We start from the raw sequence: 20,559 nt of genomic DNA on the forward strand, positions 1-20,559 counted from the left end.
TTTAATAACACCACTACTAAAAACTGTAAACTATCCTAACCAAATATTTTTTCTTTTTTTTCTTTCACCTTAAGGATTAGCCTGTAACAAATCCTCTCTGTAGGTACAGAAGACATTGCTGACCTGGTTCAGTTCCAGCTCTGCAGTGGCCACATCCAACCAAGCAATAGCTCCACATTTGGCAGTTGGTTTATTCTATGCATGAAATCAACTTTCAACCATATGAGAGCATGAAGACATCCACCAGTAGTAATGGGCTGAACTTACTGATCTTGGTCTTCTAGGCAACTTTTGCAAAGATGATCTACTCACACACCAGCAAGCTGATAAAATTTATGAGTAACCCAATGACTACAGTAAGAAAAATCTCTCTGTTGGTTTTACCTTATATAACACAGACTGGCAGTAATGGTAATAGAGCTTTTCACTTTATTATTTAGATAGAGCAGTGACTTTTTTGGAAGCTCTGACATTGAATTTTTATTTTATTTTGTTATAATAAAGTTCATGGCACAAAGAGTCTGAGCTACGCTAGAGAATTAGGCTCTTCAGACAGATAGAAAACACTGAGAGTGTGGAACAGCTGACTACTTGGTACACCAAAGTTTTATGGACATTTTATTTCACTTCTGCTTCTGACATGCAAGTCAAAAATCACAACTAAATTATATCTTCCATGGTACAGTATAACTTGAACACATTAAAACAAATCAAGGCAACAAGGTCAAGAATTCCAAGAACTAAATCAGGTGTGTTATTTATTTCAAGAGGATTTAAGAAAGAAAGAACAGCACTTGATAGCCTGTAAAACCCATAAGCAACATACAATCCTCAGGTTTTTACTCCTTACTATGTTATATACAATTACCTTAACAGAAGTTCTTTGGGTAGTTTTTTGTTAATAAGGGCTTCATCATTATTTGAGAAAACCTAGAAATAGAAAGAAAAAAACACTATTTTAAAAACCAACAAGAAAAACATCTTTTGAAGAGGCTATTCACCTTCTACTTAGGTGCTTAATTCTCTTCAATTACTGTTAATATCAAGTTTTCAACATTTTAGTTGTCAATACTATAAAATTATTTCAATGTACAGAACAAAGCCACACCCCCATATACACCTGCTCTTCCCTAGTGCTAATTTAACCACACAGAAATTGTGGAGCTACCTAATAATTAGGAAGCCAACACACTTACACTGCACAAAGAAGTATTTCAAACAGTAGAGAAACTTCAAGCAAGACATGTACAAACACACAGTGGCTGCACAGGCCTAAAACTGTCCCATTAAAAAAAAAAACCCTGGACACTTCCCAGTTATTCAGGTCCCTCCTTTCACCTTCTACAGTGTAAATACTTTGGCCCAGGCATGTGAATATGGATAAAATATAGCTATCTGTATATTTAAAGAATTTAGTGCCACAGATAGGACTGCAACTGCTATGTAAGCAAAGTAAGCAGATCAAAAAATGCTACAAGAAAAATTGAAAATACCTCTCACCCAAACTTTATATAATTAATACTTATCCTAAGAGGGGAAAAAAAGACTAAAAGAAAACATCCAAGGAAAAAAGCAGGCAATACTAAAGTTATATAGTCAACAGCTAAATAGAAAGACTAAAACAAATATGTTGATCAGATTTACAACTTAGTCTAAATATTTAAGTTTGAGAAATTTTACCACAGGAACACAAGCACTACACAAAACAGAAGGTGAAATGGAATTTAAGGAACCATAGCAAAGACTGGAAGATGGCAAAGTCACAAGCAATCATTTCCTGTGTAAAGAGAAGAGCTCTAGGGAGTTCATTTGCTGTCCATAATACCAGAAACAAGATCTAGGAAGAAGGATCCAAACCAGATGAGTTTTCTGAACACTAAAAGGTAAACATAAAAATCACACAAAACATTAAAACAACTGGAGGAAATCTTCTCCCTTTATTAAGCATATGCTGTTCTTGACATCAGGATATTGTTGTTCATCCTACTATCCACACACATTCAATACTTGGAAACTATTTGCTTTGCTTCTTGTTTAAAAAAATGAAAATAGGTCCATAAAAGCAAAGAAAGAAAAAAAATGCTGAATATAAGCTTAGTTCTGTCTTCATAAAGGAAGGGAGATAGCAAAACTTACACACCTGGGAATTTTGAAAATATCTCCCAAAAAAATATTGTAAGATTTGAAAACTTGAACCTTCTTCTGGCTGCTGCCAAGAACCTTTTTACTCTTCCAGTACATCCTAGACTGATTCTAAGTTTAACTGCATACTACTGTTTCAATTTTGACACAGATTTCTTCACCCACTACCTCTGTGCACGGCTATCCACAGCTCTAAAGACAATAAAGCTGTCAACTTTCAGTAGGACTGACAAGTTGAATCAAGCTTCCTTTTCCAGCAACTGGAGCAGCACTTTTATTCAGACTGGGTACTACAGATATTCAAAGCATAAAACCACCATGAACACATATTTCAATAGGACAATTCCAGCTCCTTCAGAGGAGAGGCATTGGCTTTAAGCAGTTCCACATGGCTGACCATAGGCTCAGCTTTGCTCTGGCTGTTTTATATCCAATACCCACTGCTGCTGATATTTTCAGCCTTTAGGCTGAAATATACCATGTACATCAATGACATTTTTAGAACTGGTTGAATGCTTCTGACTTTGACAACTCATAGGTTTATGAATTATTCACATGTGTGCCATTTTTACACTATACACTACTCAAAATTTGCAGTTTGAGGCCTGAAAACAATAGAATATATTGGGATTTTTGTTTTAAAGAAGAGACTGTATGCCTAATTGTGTTTACAGCAGAACTCATCCAGAAAAAAGGGGCATATATGCCATCCTCATAGAAGTTAGGATCACTAAACAGTCAAGTAAGGAAATATTCCTGTGCATTGTAGGTTAGGAACATAAATCACAGAAAAAGGATGTCACCTCCATGAGAGCATGCAAAGTCTGTGACAAAACAGACAAGTTAACTTACATCTCATTAATCTTGGTTGAGAATCTGAACACTCAGTATTACAAACCTAAAAATTCTCTTTTAACCTAAATTATTCCATAGCTGCAGACAATGCCTCAAAAGTTATATCATCTAGCAGATATATATATGAATAAGCATATATTTTAAATAAAGCTACTTTGCAGAGTGCTACTAGTTTACATGTGTGCTGTCACTTTGCCTGTATAAAAAAATCTAACTACCCTTTTTTTTGCACCACAGATTCTCAAGTACACAGTAACATGGAGATATATATAAAGATATATATATACACTTACATATATATATATATATGCTCATTGTGTGAGGATAGCACAGGATTTGTAAGGTATGAGGCAAGTTGCTCTAAAGACCTGAGCATGCATTATAGCTCTCTGTGTTAAATAGTATTTTCAACTACTCCTCAACAGAAGTGAATTGGCTACAAATCACAGCACAGTAGTAAGTACTGTCCCTCCAAGGCCAAGCTGAAAGGCTAAACCTACAACCAAACCAGCAACTATTAGGAAAAAAGCTTATCATTTTTATGTTTATGTAAGAATTTTCTAAAGTTAAAGTTGGATGGACAAACTATTTTGAATACATGACAGCTTATCTGATCAATATGGTTCATTTAGGAATCCCAGCTAAAACTGGAAAAAGCACAGCTTTTACTACATAGTACAAGATGTGTGTGACCTGCCCAGCCACACAAAGTACCACACCTGCTACACCAGCCACAGATGAGGCCACAAACACATTCAAAGGTGTTTTCCCTCAAACAGCAACTTTTGTGTGTTCTTCTATGTATTAGCAGCAGTTTTCATGTAATAATGTATTATTATTATTATTATGGAATAAGCACATCTAGAAAAATGGAAGTGTCTCTTTAAAGTACTCTGTGAAAGTTTATCAGCCTCCAGAGCCATATTGTGTTTGCATCTCAGAAAAAGAGAGAGGCTGCTTTAAAGGCCCCTCAATAAGTTTTCCCCTAGCAGAGAACAGACACAGGACAAATGGAGGAGTCATTTTCTAGATAAATATTTGTAACATGGTTTCAAATACATGCAAGCAAAGAAAGAAGATAGAAGGTGCAAATAACAATAAATTCATTGTTTGAATAGTTTTTGATGATTTAAAACTTCCATTACTGAAGCAAGAACCCTAGTACATTCATGTATTGTTATTTTTATTTTTTTACTTATTTTTTATTACATAACCTCTAGTTTTCTGTTTCTATTTATAAAAAAAAAAAAAACCTCACCAAAAGCATTCTGTTAAGGAAATGTCTGATCACTGTAACAATATTATATTATTCTTGCCAAATATCCTTTTTTTTTCTTTACTTACAGATCATGCTGACAATGACATGCCCTCAGAATACCTGTACGCAGTAATCCAAAATAACAATTAAGAATACCCTGAATGTAAAAAGAATATTTCTCCTCTCATTGCTTTAGTATTTGGTAGCAAGTTTGACTGTGTTAAAGATAAGGTATCTCAAACTCTACAAAAGTATGGTTTTGACTGTATAAAATCCCCAAATACACACAAATCTGTGCACAAGGAAAAAGGACGTGATTGAACATGTGTAATAAATGTTACTCCAAAATCAGTTTCAAATTTCCTGTAAACACAAGAAGAGTTACAGAAGATCTCTACATACTAAAAGAATTGCAGGAACAAATAACACAAAACAAAATCCGCAAGAGAAAACTGTAATTCCTTACTACTTGGCTCTTGAGCCATTTCTTACATTCCTTAACTGATCTCTCTTGGTAATATCTTCATTGTACTTTTGAAAGATTGGTTATGACCTAAAAAGGGAATATTTTCTTTAAAAATTACCTGAGAGCTTCTTACATTTAATTTCTTTAGCAACCACATTTTAAAAATTTCTTTATAACATAAACAAAACACCGGTTGTGTAAATCTGTGAAACCCAGAAAGGATAATTTCTCCATTTGAATTCCCTTTCCATATTATTAAACATACTAATTGCCACTAGTCCTAGAACATTACTTCTTAGCACACCATACTTAGCATGCCACCACTGAAAGCACCACATTAATCTCTTCTCAACTAGCAGCTAGTGATAAGGGTCTCCTGTTTTCATCAGAATTAATGGGATGAAGAAATCTTTTCTGATAGAGTTATTTCAAGATCAAAATAAGGTTATACTACTAATTTTGGTGACAGTCCTTATATATATATATTTTTTAAGCATGCAATTTCAGTTGTCATTCAGTCTTCTATTGAAGAGGACTATTTTCTTAACAGATGAAACAGTTTTGGTAGCAGCTCATCCATTATGGCTCAGTTCCACTGAGATATTTATGTATCTAATTTCCACTGAAATCAGAGTAGATAAGGACTTTCAACCTGTCAGCTTCTCAAATCAAAAGTTATTAAAAACCCAGACTCTCAAAAATAGCCTTGCTTAGTAGCATGCTAAAGGAATTATGGGCAAAAGTAGGTTTGGAGAAGATGAAGTGTGAAAGACTCTAAAGAGCATCAGCAAAATGCATAGATACTGAAAACAAGGCTGAAGGATTTATCAATTCAGGAATAAAACCAATATTGGGTCATTTTCACCAAAGGGGAAAATAGGCTGGAATTAAATCCATGTATTTCCATCCCTTCGATGGTTGACAGAGCACACATGCTATTTAAATTGTAAATACAGCCATACGTATAAAGTATCAAGTCTTTCAGGTTTTCACAGGCAAGAACAATTTTTATTAAGTATTATCCATACAGTAATAGGCATGGTAAAACCAAATTTTAAAGGAAAATCCTGAGAAAATAAAATTCAGGTTTTATTCAGTGCCTTGATACGCAGATTTTTGTTGCCAAACAAAACCCAGCAGCTTGCTGCACACCCCTCCTCCTCTACTGAGACACCTAATTGTTGCCTGTGCAATTTTGTTTTGCTGTGGTATTGAAAGCACCTGGTGCTATAGTGGTAGGAAAGCCACCAAATCGGCTTTGCTACCCAGAGCAGCTCACAAGCAAACTAAAGTAATGAATGGCACCCTAAAAAGCTCTCTATTTAAATACACTACAAAAATGGAGGAGGAAGAAGAGGCAAAATAACCTTCCTTTACCATAAATTTCAGATTATCCTATGTTACACTCTAGCATAAGTGTATAAAATTCTCTAATGCTCAGGGAATTGCTGCTAGCTAGGGCTTCCTCCCGAAATGTACAATCAATGCATCAGACAGGCAGAACCATTTAACACCATGCAAGTGGCAAAACGTCTCCAGGCAACAAAAGGAGCGTTAGACAGGATATACATTGCCAACAGAACTGAAGAAAGTGATATTGAAGACACAACAGCTGATGACACAGGACTGCTGCTAAACTAGAACCTGTGGTAAAGCTTTCTGGATAATCAATAAAAATTATAAGACACCAAAATGAACCTTGAAATACAATCCCATCTTGAACCAAGCTTGTCTACAGCACAGACAGACTGGCAAAATCTTTTATTTCAACAAACAGATACTATCTGCCCTCCAGGCTCTTGTTCCTATGCTCCAGCTGTTCACCCTGCTCTGGCTCAGGCTATGCCTTTGTGCATGTTAAAATTCAGCCTTCCTGGCCTGCTGTGGTTGCTGACATTTTCTTCTCTTTGGACACACACTGCTAGAGCCTAGGGCACGGCCTTCAGTAGCCTTACAGCTTCCTCCTGGCTGCCAGATACCCTCTGGATCTTTTGTACTGGTCTTTCCTTGGGGTATTTTCTCTTCTAATGTTGTGATGACAAATTGACTGAACAAAAGCAACACCCCACATCAGATACTTCTGTTCTTATTATGCTGGTCATCTTAAAGAGTTAAGGCTGACATTCAGAGAAGATCAAATGCACCTGAGCATATCTCTCTGTTTTTCCTTAATGTTTCCCAATGACCTAAGGCTGCTTATAAGCACCATAATGCTTTTAAAATTTCCCCAGAATAAGTGCTGTTTAACATACTAAAACCTTCCAGGCAGAAGCAGCTGGCCACACTGCCCACTTTGCTGCTTGATTCTCTTCCAGAAAAGCCATCTTTCCTGTTTTGCCAGCACTGGTATTCATACCACATCATTCACATTTTACTGGAGGGCATCAGCCTGGCTCCCAAGGCCCTGTTCTTACTGGGTGACAGAACAAGGTCACTTGTGAAACTCAGAGCTGAAGTCCACAGCTGCACAACTCTACCTCGAGGCTTCTGGTTGCTCCAACTGGAGTGCCTCTCAGTGCAGAGCAGGAGGTGCTTGGAGCTTGCCTTTCCTGCTGCCTCCAGCACACCAGCCCATTGTTTGTTGCTCAAACAGCTCTCAACACCCTTTCCTGTGTGTTTCCCTCAAGGGCAGTCACCTATTGCCAGCAACATCTTTGGAAATCACTGCTCAAGCCTTTTAGAGAGTACAGCTTCATTCCTGCAAGCAGCCAGGGTATTAAGGTCTAACAGGTTAACCTGACCTGTTGAGATGCCCATACCCTAATGCAAGACTCACCCTCTCCTACTAAGTCACCCAGGAGCCAGCAATCCTCTGACTCCAGTGGGACAGCTCCTATTTTTGCTGGTTAGAAATGGGAAATCCAATGGTTTGCAGATTAGTGATTGACCTAATTACTTGTAGGCCTAAAATTCAGTTGAAAGATAACATTTTATCAATACTTGCTATCATGTAGCTGGTGTTTGGTAGCCAGCATGGCAGAAAACATTATGCTCAATCCAATACCTCACTAAAAGAAAGAGGCATTACACTTTATTGGCAAAAAAGGTTTGCAAGCTCTGCTTTCCCTAAGCTACTCTGAGATAGGAGCTACATGGAAGACCTAATCCTTCATTCAGATGCACCCAGCTCATATTTGCCTTTCAAGGCACTTAGTTCTAACCATTACCAGAGATGGCAGAACAAACCCAAACCACATAGAAAAATAAACCACTCCTTACCTAATCTTCCATGACTAGAGACTAGTTCAGATCAGGAAAGAAAAATAAATTAAAAAAAAATCCAACAACCACCACATAAACACTAAGAAATCTGGAAAAGCTGTTTATTGTATCCCTGTATATTCTTTAAACATATGCAGAGAGACAGCTGAAAAAACAGGTTTGACGAAGTTTTATCTTCATCATCTGTTAGTCATATACTGATTGGCAAATCTTTCTTTCAATTTGCTTTCTCTTAAAAAAAAATAATGACTGAACATTTCCTTTTTCAGGTAATTATCCATTACTTGTCTTTTAAGATTATATCGTTCCAAACAGTATATGATGATGCATTTAGACATCATTCCTAAAAAAACTAAATTAAAATAAAGCATTTAATTAGCAGTCCAATGTATAAAGTACTTTGAAGTGGAATATGGGGAAACCCATATCATCATCTTTATGGGCTTGGAAAGCAATAGACCCATTAATTAATGGGATAATGGCAGAAAATTAAAATCAGATGAACAAAGCAGTTGCTACCTGTAACCCATCACAAGGGTACAAAGTAGCCCCTCACAATGTTCATTACATATGATACAGATTCTCTATTTCTTGACCAGGTAAATGACAAATCCCTCTTTAAGCATCAAGCAGTCTCTCAAATGGAATTTGCAAAAGCCTAAGTTTGAAACACATGAGAAAGATTCTTTTCTTTGACCACTCAAGTAACTTTGAGACTCTAAGCAAAAATACTGGAGAAGATTCTAAGGTAGTTTCCATCACAACATCTACAAGGACTGTGTGCTCAAATGAATAATTGTGTAATCACAAAAATAATCCGGCTGGTGTCACGCCATTTTGTAGAATCATGCTATAAATACATGTTCTCAAAGGCATTCAGAACATGATATGTTCCTGAACAAAATCACTCCAAGAGAAAAGTGTCCATTCATTTCAATGTAGCAACATTTGCCTAGGGACAGCCATGTCGTTTCAGCCATCCAAATTTAATCCACATCACAGATTCAGAGCCCTTAGGAGAATACCTATCAAAACTTCTCTGAATCCCCACTTCTACACATAGCTGTTTTTATTGACATACATATGGCTAAGTTTTATTCCCAGTCTTCAATATCAGCACACAAGCTAACAGGCTGATGGCATGACAACAGAGACCTGAAATCCTCCTGGAGTGTTGACACGGAGATTCTTCTGCAAGTCCATTTCCCCAGGAGTTTGCACCATTCTAATCTGAACTGACAGAGTCCTCCCTGCAGTCACGCAATCCCATATCCAGAAAGGCAATTCTCCTTATTGCACTCAGCTCAAACTGTAAATGAAATCACAGCTTAAGTACTGACTGCATGGCTGAAGCAGTCAGAACCCTTGTTCTAAGCACCTGTGGAACAGAAATTTTGAGTACGAATCCTCCCCCTCCAAACTGCTCTTCAAAAACACATTTGAGACATAAAAGGTATGGCTTATTACAGAAATGGCTCTACAGTTTCTACAAAGCCATTTCAAAGCTCTGCCTGATCTGCCTCATAAACACTATGCCAGAACTGAGGTTCTTCCTAGTACTGAGCATGAAATCTTTACTATGAAGGGCAAATCTTCTCTGCAAGGCAAATCTCCCTAGAAAATGAACAAGAAAGAAACAAGAAAAAAATCTGCTTTGTGGCTACATATATATGCCATATATGTATAATTAATAAAAGCTACCATACATCAAATGCATTATTAATAATAGTTTTCAATTATAAAAGACAAATCTACGTACCTCTTCATGGTTACAAGCAGTACTTACACTTGACTTCAAAGGAAATAGCATCATAGTAGCATTTCCAAAACACCTTTTTCAAACTGTTTCAAGAAAGGTAACAGGTCGAGATTTAGAAGAGAAACTGGAGATTCAGCATTTGCCAAAATGTAAGTTTCTGCAGAAATAAAATTATCTTGATACTTTTGTTTCAGAAATAGTTCTGAAAATAGCCTATAATCTGCAAGCACACTTAGACATTTGCCCCTTAATATTTATATAACTACCATGTAACATCAAGCTATGATATGGAAATGCCTTTTCTCTGTGAAGCTCTGACCTCAATTTCAACCTCTGAAGACTGACAAACTTGACATACTGGTAGAGTTTCACATTTATGCAGATTTGATTATGTCCTTGTCTCCTTGATTTAAATTTAGAGAACATACTGGGTAACCAGCTGAACAGCAATCAAATCCAATGAAAACCAAATTTACTGTTTCCTTCTGCCTACCAAGGAGAACACAGGAAAACAATGGAATAGAAAGAGAAGAGTGTAACAAGAATTAAGGTAAATATTTTGAGTGCTGCAGCTCAATACCAAATATTGAGTACTTTCTTGTGGGCTACACAGCAGGAGTTCATAGCTCCAAACAGTCAAAAATAAGCAAGTCCAGAAAAGGGCAAATTTCCAGTACTCCTCTAGCAGTGGTTCCTCCAATGCAAAGATAAAAAGCCAGGGGGAATCCCTCAAGAAATTGGCTGTAGTTGATTTTGTCAGCTGAGGTGCCCTTGTGTCAACTATTGCATTTCCATTACCTCCCAGTACCAAACAGAAATTATTCTACTCCATTTAAACATTTAAATTCATGCTGTAGTTTTGTTTGGGATGGGTTTTGTTCTGTTTTGGTTCAGGTGGATGGGGGCAGATGCATAAGAGGGAGGTCATTTGAGACAGCAAAAATTAAGCATTTACAGATCCTGTGCTTACTCTTCCTTGACCAGGTACATAAAAAATCCCTCCTTAAGTATCAAACACTCAAATATAAGTTGCAAAAGCCTAAGTTCAAAACACCTGAGAAAGATACTTTCTATTGACCTGTAAGGAAACTTTGAGACTCTACAGAGACATACTGAAATAGAATCTAATGCAGCTTCCACCCCAAAATGATTCACAGGGACTACAGTTGCATTAGAATTAATTCTGTCACAAAAATAATCCATTTGGTTTCACACAGTGCTGTAGAATCGCACTATATATACAGATTTTCAGACATTCAGAGTACAGCACATTTTTTTGAAAAATTAGGCTGAGAAAAATGCTTCATCGTTACAAACCATTTGTTCTTCAGTCTCAAGAACAATTAGTTTAAGCTTTGAGATATATGCAAGTCATTTATTGATCCTGAAAAAAATGGAATTGACAGAGATACCAGTATATAGCGAATTTTAAGTTCATCATTATATACTTTTAATGCCTCATGTATAAGTTTTTCTGCATTTCTAAGAATGCAAATCTGCTTATCACCATATAGAATTTACTCTGTGTTTACAACCTTCATTCTCAGAACCTTTACAAAGAATGAGAATGTCCCACTCTGCATTCAAAGTTCAAGTGGGAAAGTTGTTTTGTAGAAGCTCAGGGGAACAGCTGGACTCAAGCTCCATCACATTCACATCAAGTATGATGAAAAATTTTAACAGTTCTTGCATTGTCTTAAAACACATGGAGAGGTTAAAACAAACCAAACTAATCCAAACAAACCCAAACCCACAAACAAACAAACAAACAAAAAAAAAAAAAAAAAAGGAAAAGCAGAACTCTATGGAGAATATGGATCACCTTCCTAAAAAGATTATTAGAAAGAATGAAAGTGGATGTTGTGGCTATTGTCTAACCAGCTTGAGGGAGAACTCCTTGGTGTCACAATTTCATCTGGTTTTGTCCTACTTAGCATATCCCACTTATGTGCATTTCTAATTCAGTAGAAAGACTACCAGAATTGCCAGTTGATAACAATTTACATTAAATTAATGCAGTTATTCTGACTTCTAAATGATGAAACAGCTGAAGTACTGTCAATGTGTAGCCTTCTGCTGGGATTCAGATCAATATTGTCCCAGTGCCAAGACTAGTACTACTTTTCTACACCTACCTAAAAATAGTTGCCATGCTTCACAGCAAACCTGACTTTTATTAGCAATTTTCCACATCTGCTAGCCCCATGTTATCCCTCATTTTAACTAGGATGACCAAATATTCCAGTCTGTTCTAAAATAAGCAAGCAGTAAGCTAATAATCCTTCTGATTTTTAGGAACATTGATATTCCCTGTACTAAAAGGTCTGGTGTTAATTGCTCAAAATTAATTCTATGAAGCCACAAAGAATTAAGAAGGAAAGAACAATTTGAATAGGACTAACCCTGTAAGACAGGAAAATTCGAATTACAAGCATGCATTGAATAAAATACTTGAAAAATATTAAAATAATACCAAAAATGGTGGCTACCAGCTTAACAGCTGTCAAGTGCAACTAAGAAGCTGCCCAATACAAGAATCTGAGAGCAGATGGTATAATTTCTGAGATCTCCCCTGTGCAATTACAGCACCAATGCTGCTTTGCAGTATGTCTGATGAGTTTACACTGCTAAAGGTATCTCATTGGGAATGTCAAAATGGACCACAAAGAAAATCTCCATGCCTGGAATTTGGTGAATGGAAAATATTTATTTATAGAATTATAGAATCATTAAGAATGAAAAATATCTCCAAGATTGAGTCCAGCCTCTGTCCGAATACCTCCACATGGTGAATGAAACCATAGCTCTAAGTGCCACAGTAGTTTCCTCAACACCTCCATGGATGTTAAGCATTCCAATGCTTAACAACTCTTCCAGCGAAGAAATTTTACAATATGTCCAACCTGAGCCTCCCCTGGTTCAGTTTACAAATATTTGATAAGTTGTTTTTCAGTCTGTAATTGATCTTAAATTTAGAAGATGAGAGAAATCCACTTTCTTGAACTGACTTAAGATACTACATCTTCTCTGATGGAATATTAATATGAAGAACATGTCACTGAGTCACATCACAATCACTCCACCATGCCACGCCATCCACAGCCTCATTCATGGAGGTTTACTCCTCCTTGTAGCAACAGATACATCCTAAGGCCTTTGCAAAGCAAATCCAAACTGATTCCACACAGAAGAATACTGCAATCACGCACAGTCGATCCATATTTTTATTCCACCTCACATTTTAGTTTTCAAGGTTGCCTTGTTTGGGTTCAGAACATGCAGGCTAAAATTGGGAAGGAGCAGAAGGCAATGTGCAGGGGAAGAAAGAGAGTGCATGAACAAGCCTTCATGTAAAGGACAAAAAGTTGCAACACCACGGGAATGCAGTTCTTCCCTTTGTGAGGCTGAGCACTGCCTCTGCCTCCCCAGAACCTGATGCAGAAAACCTACTAGCACTACACACACGGAAATATAGACATGAAGTGACTGCCTTAAAACACTGTGTACTTCCTCGCGTGGGAAAGGCCAGCAACTGTGCCTTCCTGCTGCATCTATTGTTGTAACTATCACTGCGAAGCACTAAGGCATCAGACAATTAAGTTGTAATTGAAAACAGGGCTCAAACCAATCATCTTCCCAAACATGCTGTGCCTGTCCCTACACACTCCCCCTTACGTGCCTTGTCATCTTCCTTTCACAAACATCTGATGCATCTGTGCCCTGCCACTCGTGGCACACACGAACTGTGTCACACCCCCACAGAGTACCACAGCCGCTCTTCCTCCCCACTGCAACCCTCCTCACACTTGTGCTCCGTGTCGTGCCATCCTCACATACAGGTGAAACAAACCTTGTGCCCGCCACACTCACCCCATGAATCTATTATAAATGCAATAAATGCACCCGTGCACACACATCACAACATCACAGCCACGCACGCTCACACACCCAAGCCACTGCTGCTCTGTACACACAAATACCATACCCTGTATCGGCTACGTATGCCCAGGACTACGGATAATCCTTGCCCCACCCATAGCATACGTGCCTTTAAAAATATCCACAGATTATGCCACACCCAATATTCACTATATATACACACAGGAACAAGCCCGTACCAGACCGCAGCGGGCAGACACGGCTACATACGTACGGTGCCATGTCATGGCCCCGCACACAATGCCACATCTCTGCTACAACACAAACACACCATACCCGGAGCCCAAATCACAGCAGATACACAGAGAGGCACAGCATTACGCTCATTGTGTATCTGCTATGTGCACACATCCCAGGCCACACCCTGACTCACGGCACATGCATACGGATACAGCACAGCGCCCAAACCCAGCATCCCGCGCATCCCCACGGTGACACCCCATCCCTGCCCTGCGCACCGACACACGCCCTGGCTTTTCCTCTCGACTTTATAAGGGGCACGACACACCTTCATCATTGCCCGGACGCCCTACACACCCATATAAACACACCATGTAAACACACCATCCCTCCTGTGTTATCCAGGCGGACAACACACCTGACTCGCGTCACACGCCAGGCAGAGCCCTGCCATGGCTGCTCCGGCGCTACACGGGAGGAGGAGGAGGCGGCAAGGCGCCCGTCACACCTCGCCCCAGACACGCAGGCATGTGCCACAGCGAGGGGCAGCGCGGCCCCACCTGCTCTGGGCAGGCACGCAGACAGACAGAGGGGCAGACGGACAGAGGGGCAGACAGACACTCTCCTTTCTTTTCGTCTACAGCGCGGGTAGGCGCAGCCCCGCGCCGGGCCGCACGCCCAGCCCCGCATCCGCGCCCCTCGCTTCCCCGCCCGCCACCCTCGCCTCGGGCTGAGCCGCCCGGCCCCGGGGCCGCTCCGCACGGCCCGGCCGGCACTCGCTGCCCGCCCCGGGCGGCCGGGCCAGCCCGCTGCGGCGGGGCGGCGGGGCCGTGCCGCGGGCTCCTCACCATGGCAGAGGCGCGGCGGCGGCGATCCCGGTTGTCCCGGCGACGAGGAGCCCCGAGGAGGGCGCCAGGTGCCCCCGCCGCCGCCGCTGCCGCCGGAGCCGGGGCGGGGCCGCCGCGCGCCCGCGTGACCGGCACCGCCCCTGCGCCGTGGGGCCGGCCCGCCCCGCGCCGCCTCCCGGGGGAAGGCGCTGGCGGCCCCGAGGGAGCGGCCCTGAGGGCGGCGGAGGGGCGGGGCGCTGCCCTCCCTCCCTCTCGGGGCTCTGCGGGGTGCTGCCGGCGCTGCCAGGTGTGGCTGCGCCCTCCGCCGCCCGTCTGCAGCCTGGATTTGTATTGGGCAGCGTGATCTCCTGGAGACACCGAATCGTGGAATCGTCAAGGCTGGAAGGGACCTTAAAGATCATCAGGTCCAACCATCAACCCAGCGCTACCACTGGAACCTCTAAACCGCTAAACCACATCACCCAGATCCAGACACCTCTTAGACACCTCCAGGGATGGGGACTCCAGCACCTCCCTGTGCAGCCTATTCCAATGCCCGACCACACTAAGAGTGAATTTTTTTATTTTCTAATGTCTAGTCTGAATCTCCCTGGTCTCAGCTTCAGGCCGTGACACCTGGTTGTCTCACTGCAAGGAGGTAGAAGAGGCCAGCTCCCACCTGGGTACGATCTCCCCTCAGGTAGTCATGGAGAGTGATGAAAAGTTCAGCCTGAGATGCCACCGTGGCAGCTGCAACTTGCAACCACGGCTGTAGATTACCGGGGGACGATAACATCCTAAATCGCTACGGAAAAATCCACAAAAGCCGGCCTGTCAGCCAGCCAAGAGTTTTCAGGCAATGCATGCTGTCAGTAAGAGCACGGCTTGCTTCTGCAAACACTCTCTGCGTAAAAGCTCTGTGAAAGCCAAACACAACATTGTTAGTAGCGTGCTTGTGGGTCACATCTGTTCAGCAGTCACAATACCCCATGCAAAAGTGAGGAGATGGGAAAAATCATGAGGAAAAAATTGCCCCAGCAGATATTGTTTTCTGTTGATTCAGTCCTTCAGGTTTCTAAGAATCATAAGTAGTTGTTGCAGATGAACAAGAGTTTGCTCTTTGGAACGAGCTGCCTTCATTCCTTTAAGGAATGAAACATTCTGGTTTGATTAACAGTAAAAAATAGTTTCTTATGAAAGTGTCCTTTCTCAGAACCCGCACGGAAATAGTTGGTACATGCACAGATCATTTGTTGGCACATCTTTGAATCTGCTGTCTTCTACTCTCCAGATTTTGGCGAATGACCTGGTTGGTACAGCTGATCTGGTTTGTATAGTAGGGAAGAAAGCCTCAGAAATGTGAAATATGTATAAACAATTTAGACATGTTCAGCTGAATTGCAGAAGGCCCAGACTAGCAGTTTCTAAATTCTATTCATTCACATTTAGAAAAAGGAAAAGATACATGATACATTTTTTAAAAAAATTATTTCATATGGCAATTATCTGGACTGTATTGTAAGGATAGTGACAAATTTCCCTATCACAACAGTAAAAATAAAGAAATCTAGGGAATTAGAATCAATTATAGTTGCAGCAACCTGAAGGAAAAAAATTATCTTATTTTGCAAGAAGAAGGGGCATTACAAAATATCCACCATCTTTGATGATGAGGAATCCAGTATAATTAGCTAAATTTGGATGTGTTTTTGCAAGAGATGCAAGACAGGAGGCAAATGTGTGAGCAGACTCTCCATTGCCTCAATCAGTTCTCATTTGATTGAAAACTGTCAGAAGGAGCGAATTGTTGCAAAATAGATTTGAATCAATATTTTATGTATTAAAAAAGACTATATGAAAAAAGATGTCTTGTTTCATCCCACAAGAAGGAGAAGACAGCCATACATTTGCCACCTATGGATATATTTAGGATGTGAGAGACAGAAATCCAGCCTTCTGGGTCTGGACCAACTAGTGGTGTTATAGCACCACACTACTGATATTTTGGACTCCTTTTGTCCATATTGTGGTATCACCTGAAAATTCAAAAAAATTTTAATCAAAAAACCCCTGCTAGCTGAAGAAGTCCATCAGCTGGGACAACCACAATCTCATAGCTAGAAAGGAGTTTATATAAGAGTTTTGAATTTAAGAGTAAATTTCTTTCCCATTATCTAGGAGATCCCCAATGCAGCAGCTGGGCAGAGGTACCCAGGCAGAGACACTGACACCATTAAACTCGATCCATGCTAGAGGATCACTTGGCTGCTGTTCACTCAGGCTCATCAAGAGTTATTCCCAGCTGCAACATCAATTTACAGTCCTCCTTGCCAGTTTTCTGCATTTAAGCCATTCCTCCCAGCTCTGACAAAGTGGCATGGTGCATCCTCAGCCACCTCAGCCCTGGATCATGAGAAGTCTGTCATTGCTGCCAGGCAGGGCAACCATTCAGAGGGGCCTTTGAAAGCTGCAAAAATGGTAACCTCAAATTCTGATGGGAATCTCAGGACACTGAGCAAAGGCAAATGCCAAATCCTGCATCTGTGATGAGGCATCCCTCTGCAAGAGCACAGGCTGGGGCAGCTCTGTCCATCTCTGGTGGACAGTGAGCAGAACATGAATCAGAAGTGAGCTATGCATTAAAAAACTGCTACTTAGGAAGGAAGTAGCTTGGAGGCTGAGAGAAGTGATTGCATCCATCTATTCAATACCCATGAGGCTGCATCTGAAGTGCTGTCAGCACCTCTGGATCCTCACCATCAGAGAGGTGTTGACAAAATGGGCAGAATCATGTGTAAGAACACTACAAGTTTTGGGGGCTGCAGACTGTGCCAAGCAAGAGGAGATCTGGTGTTCATTTAATCTAGACAAGAATCCATGAGGGATCTAATTGCAAGCTTCCACTACCTAAAATGGTAGTGGAATACCTAAAATGGGGGTTATAAAGAAGATGAAGCCGGACTGTCCTGTGAAAGACTGAGATAATGGTCACATGTGGCAGAAAGGGAAATTCCAACTGGATATAAGAGGGTTTGTGGCAGTAAGAGTGGCTGTGCTCTAAACCAGGGATCACACAGACACAGGTGTCAGATGTTGGAGATTTTCAGCACATGGCTGGACAAGGTCATGAGTAACCTGCACTTACTTACAGGACTTATAGGAAGCCTTCTGAATGTCAGCCAGGCAGTATTTTCAGGCACAGACAGATGATGTGGGAAAGCTTTGTGTTTGAGACATTCCCATAACAGCCATTTTTCCTAGATTTGATAGGTCAAGGTTGGTCCTTCTTTTGTGTTCTCATTGTTCTAGAAAAATTCAAAGTGATGTTTTTAGACTCAGTTTTGTGTTAGTGAATCTCTGCAGCAGAAAATTACTTTATGCAAAAAAAGAACAAAAATTCAGCCAAAGTCTTTGAACTTTGCCACAGTCGCTCAAATAATAATAATGAGCTGGCAAAGTTTGACAATTATCATCTGTGTGAGAGACTTGGATAAGCCATGGCATCAGTCCTGTAAGTGTCTGTGTGATTGGTTACCCTCACCTACTGATATAATTCAGTAAGCACGAAACCAGAGGGTTCCCCCATATCCAGCTCCAGACTTTTCTCACTAGGCACTCCTTCTAATATGGTATATTTAAATTGCATTTCAGAGCACACTTTCATTTGCCATGCAGAAGGATCTCTGCTTGGGTGTTTTTAATTTAATTTCCAGTTTAAGTAAGAGGTGTTGAAATTTCTATCACATTTGCCCTTAGAAAATATTTGTTTGGGAGAACTAGTCTGATAAAAGTTTGGAAAGGTAACTTGGGTTCCAGAGAAGGACACAGTACATATGTTTAGCTGCTGTTGCATATGTCTGTCAACAGCACAGAGGGTACAGACATTTGGTAGCACTTTGACCATGTATGGTTTCCCCAGTAGCCTAGCACAGTTGGCTGGGAGCTATGCTTAAAAAAAATGAAGCAAAATTAGAGGTATAAAAAGTCACTGTTGTAAGATTTGTGTGGTTGCAAATAAAAATAAAGCTTAGGTTCACAAGCAGAGTGGTATTTTATTGCATGTCCTAATGTTCTGTCTGTGTCATAATAAATGCCAATAAAACTTACTGTTTAATACTCCTTTGAATTAGTGCCCATTTGTTGCAGTCATGTGAATATATTGGGGTGGCAGAAGCAATGATGGAATAGGATACCCTTTGCAAAGTACAATAAAACCCTTTGTTTACACACTGTGCTGCAGTGCTTTTTGGTTTTTTAAATCTTTTTAATTTAAAGACATTTATAAGCCACTCACTAAAGAATACAAATGTGAATTCTTAAAGATGCTTTACAAAGCCTTTCTTTCTCAAGCTTTGCATTTTGGGGTAATGTATGTATATTTATTTGCATAAAAGTACCAGAAAAAAATTCTCAGCTTGTTACACTCAAATTATTCATAACATTTAGCAGACCTAACATTTGAATTTAGATTATGTGTGTCATAGCTTCCAACAATTCAGCTGTTTGAAAATTATGTTTGATAAACCCATTCTATGCTGTAAATCAAATATTGTAATTTTCCAATAATGTTAGTTTGCAACTGTGAAATAAAAGCCTTTTAATGTAGTTAGGTGTTGGTCACCTAAACTAAAAATCCTTGCATCTGTTTTGTCTTGGGAGGTAGAAAACTGAATGGAGTTTTATTGAATAAAAGCAAAGGAGGAGAAAAATCCTAGAATTTTAAATGAAGAAGGAAAATTATTGTGGTCAAATGTCTATGCAGAGTATCTATTTTCTCTAAACTTTGAAAACATTCTGTTGCTTTAACAGAAGAGATATTTTATGCTTCTGGCATTTCCAGTATCATATAGTTCTTATTTGAGATTCCTTAAATTTTAAGTATGTGCTTGGTTCTTTGAAAAGCAAACATTGTGAAACCCTAGACTCTTTGAATTGGACTTAAATGCAGAGAGGACCTTCTCATCTGGCTCACCAGCAAAAGGTTGGAGCACAGTAAGGAACACAGATGAAGAGATAGCAAAGACACCTAACTTATATAGTTATTGCTCCTTTTGGTAATGATGCTTTCCCAAATTGCCAGTTTGAACTTTATGCCTGAGGTTTTTCTTTTGTTGGCATTCAGTTGCTTCAATGCACAGTTTTGGACACAGCTAAGTTTTAAGCATCAAAATTAGCTGCTTAGGCTAGAAGAACATGTTGTCTTTACAAAGACCTGTGAGAAGTAAAGAATCCATGTGCTCCCTGTTGACTGTATAGGGAGCCTGGAATTACATGCCTCAAGATGCAAACACAAATATATGTACAAAGTGAAGCATAAATATTAATGCTGTCAGGATGTTTAGTGTTTAGGGTTATGGGCCCCTGGGTGGGACCACTGTATACAGAAACAGTGGGAGTCACAAATGGCATGCCCATTTAGATGTCTGTATAGAAACGATAGATAGGGTAAGATTTTTAATTTTTTTTTTCTCTTAATGGATTTTCAGAAGGGTACATTTCCACTGAAAATTTCAGTGTAATTCTGTCATTGGCACTGTTAGTTCTCAAATTATCCGATGGAGCATTTTGTTCCCAAATGCCCAGGAATCGTTTTTGTTTCTGTTCTAAATCAAGATAAACTGCAGCGTGGCCTGGTGTGACCCCTGTTCAATGTCACACAGCTGGGCAGAGGCAGGGTTAGAACTAGAAGGAAGGCATTACTGAACATGGTGTGTACACTTCTAGCGTGAAACATGGCCTGCCTGAATGTCTTCCCAAAATTAAATGAACATTTGCAACCTCAACTTCTGTCCTCCAGACTCCCATTACTCGGTAAATTACTTGTACTTTGATTTCTCAGGGACTATCAATGGCAGCAAGCACTGCTTTGGATAGCAAGATGGATCCCTAAATTGCCTTCTGTGGGATAAAA

At 40.1% G+C, this 20,559-nt stretch overlaps 1 protein-coding gene across 3 annotated transcripts in view; it reads right to left on the reverse strand.

The window, feature by feature from the left end:
- FBXL2 (F-box and leucine rich repeat protein 2) overlaps positions 1 to 14,778 on the reverse strand; it is a 51,439-nt gene extending 36,661 nt beyond the window's left edge. For 2 of the 3 annotated variants that reach the window (XR_009419222.1, XM_059479860.1), the window contains exons 1-2: positions 14,670 to 14,772; positions 869 to 930 (exon numbers count right to left, since the gene is read on the reverse strand). Coding sequence is in view for 1 of the 3 variants with exons in the window: in XM_059479860.1 (XP_059335843.1) it covers positions 869 to 930; positions 14,670 to 14,672 (65 nt within the window). In the remaining 2 variants the exon portion in view is untranslated. Of the gene's footprint in view, positions 1 to 868; positions 931 to 14,669 lie in introns of all 3 variants that reach the window. The other variant, XM_059479875.1, reaches the window with a different exon arrangement.
- Between the last annotated feature and the right edge of the window lie 5,781 nt (positions 14,779 to 20,559).

This window comes from Ammospiza nelsoni, chromosome 1 (assembly GCF_027579445.1).
Source record: "Ammospiza nelsoni isolate bAmmNel1 chromosome 1, bAmmNel1.pri, whole genome shotgun sequence".
Taxonomy (NCBI): Eukaryota; Metazoa; Chordata; class Aves; order Passeriformes; family Passerellidae; genus Ammospiza; species Ammospiza nelsoni.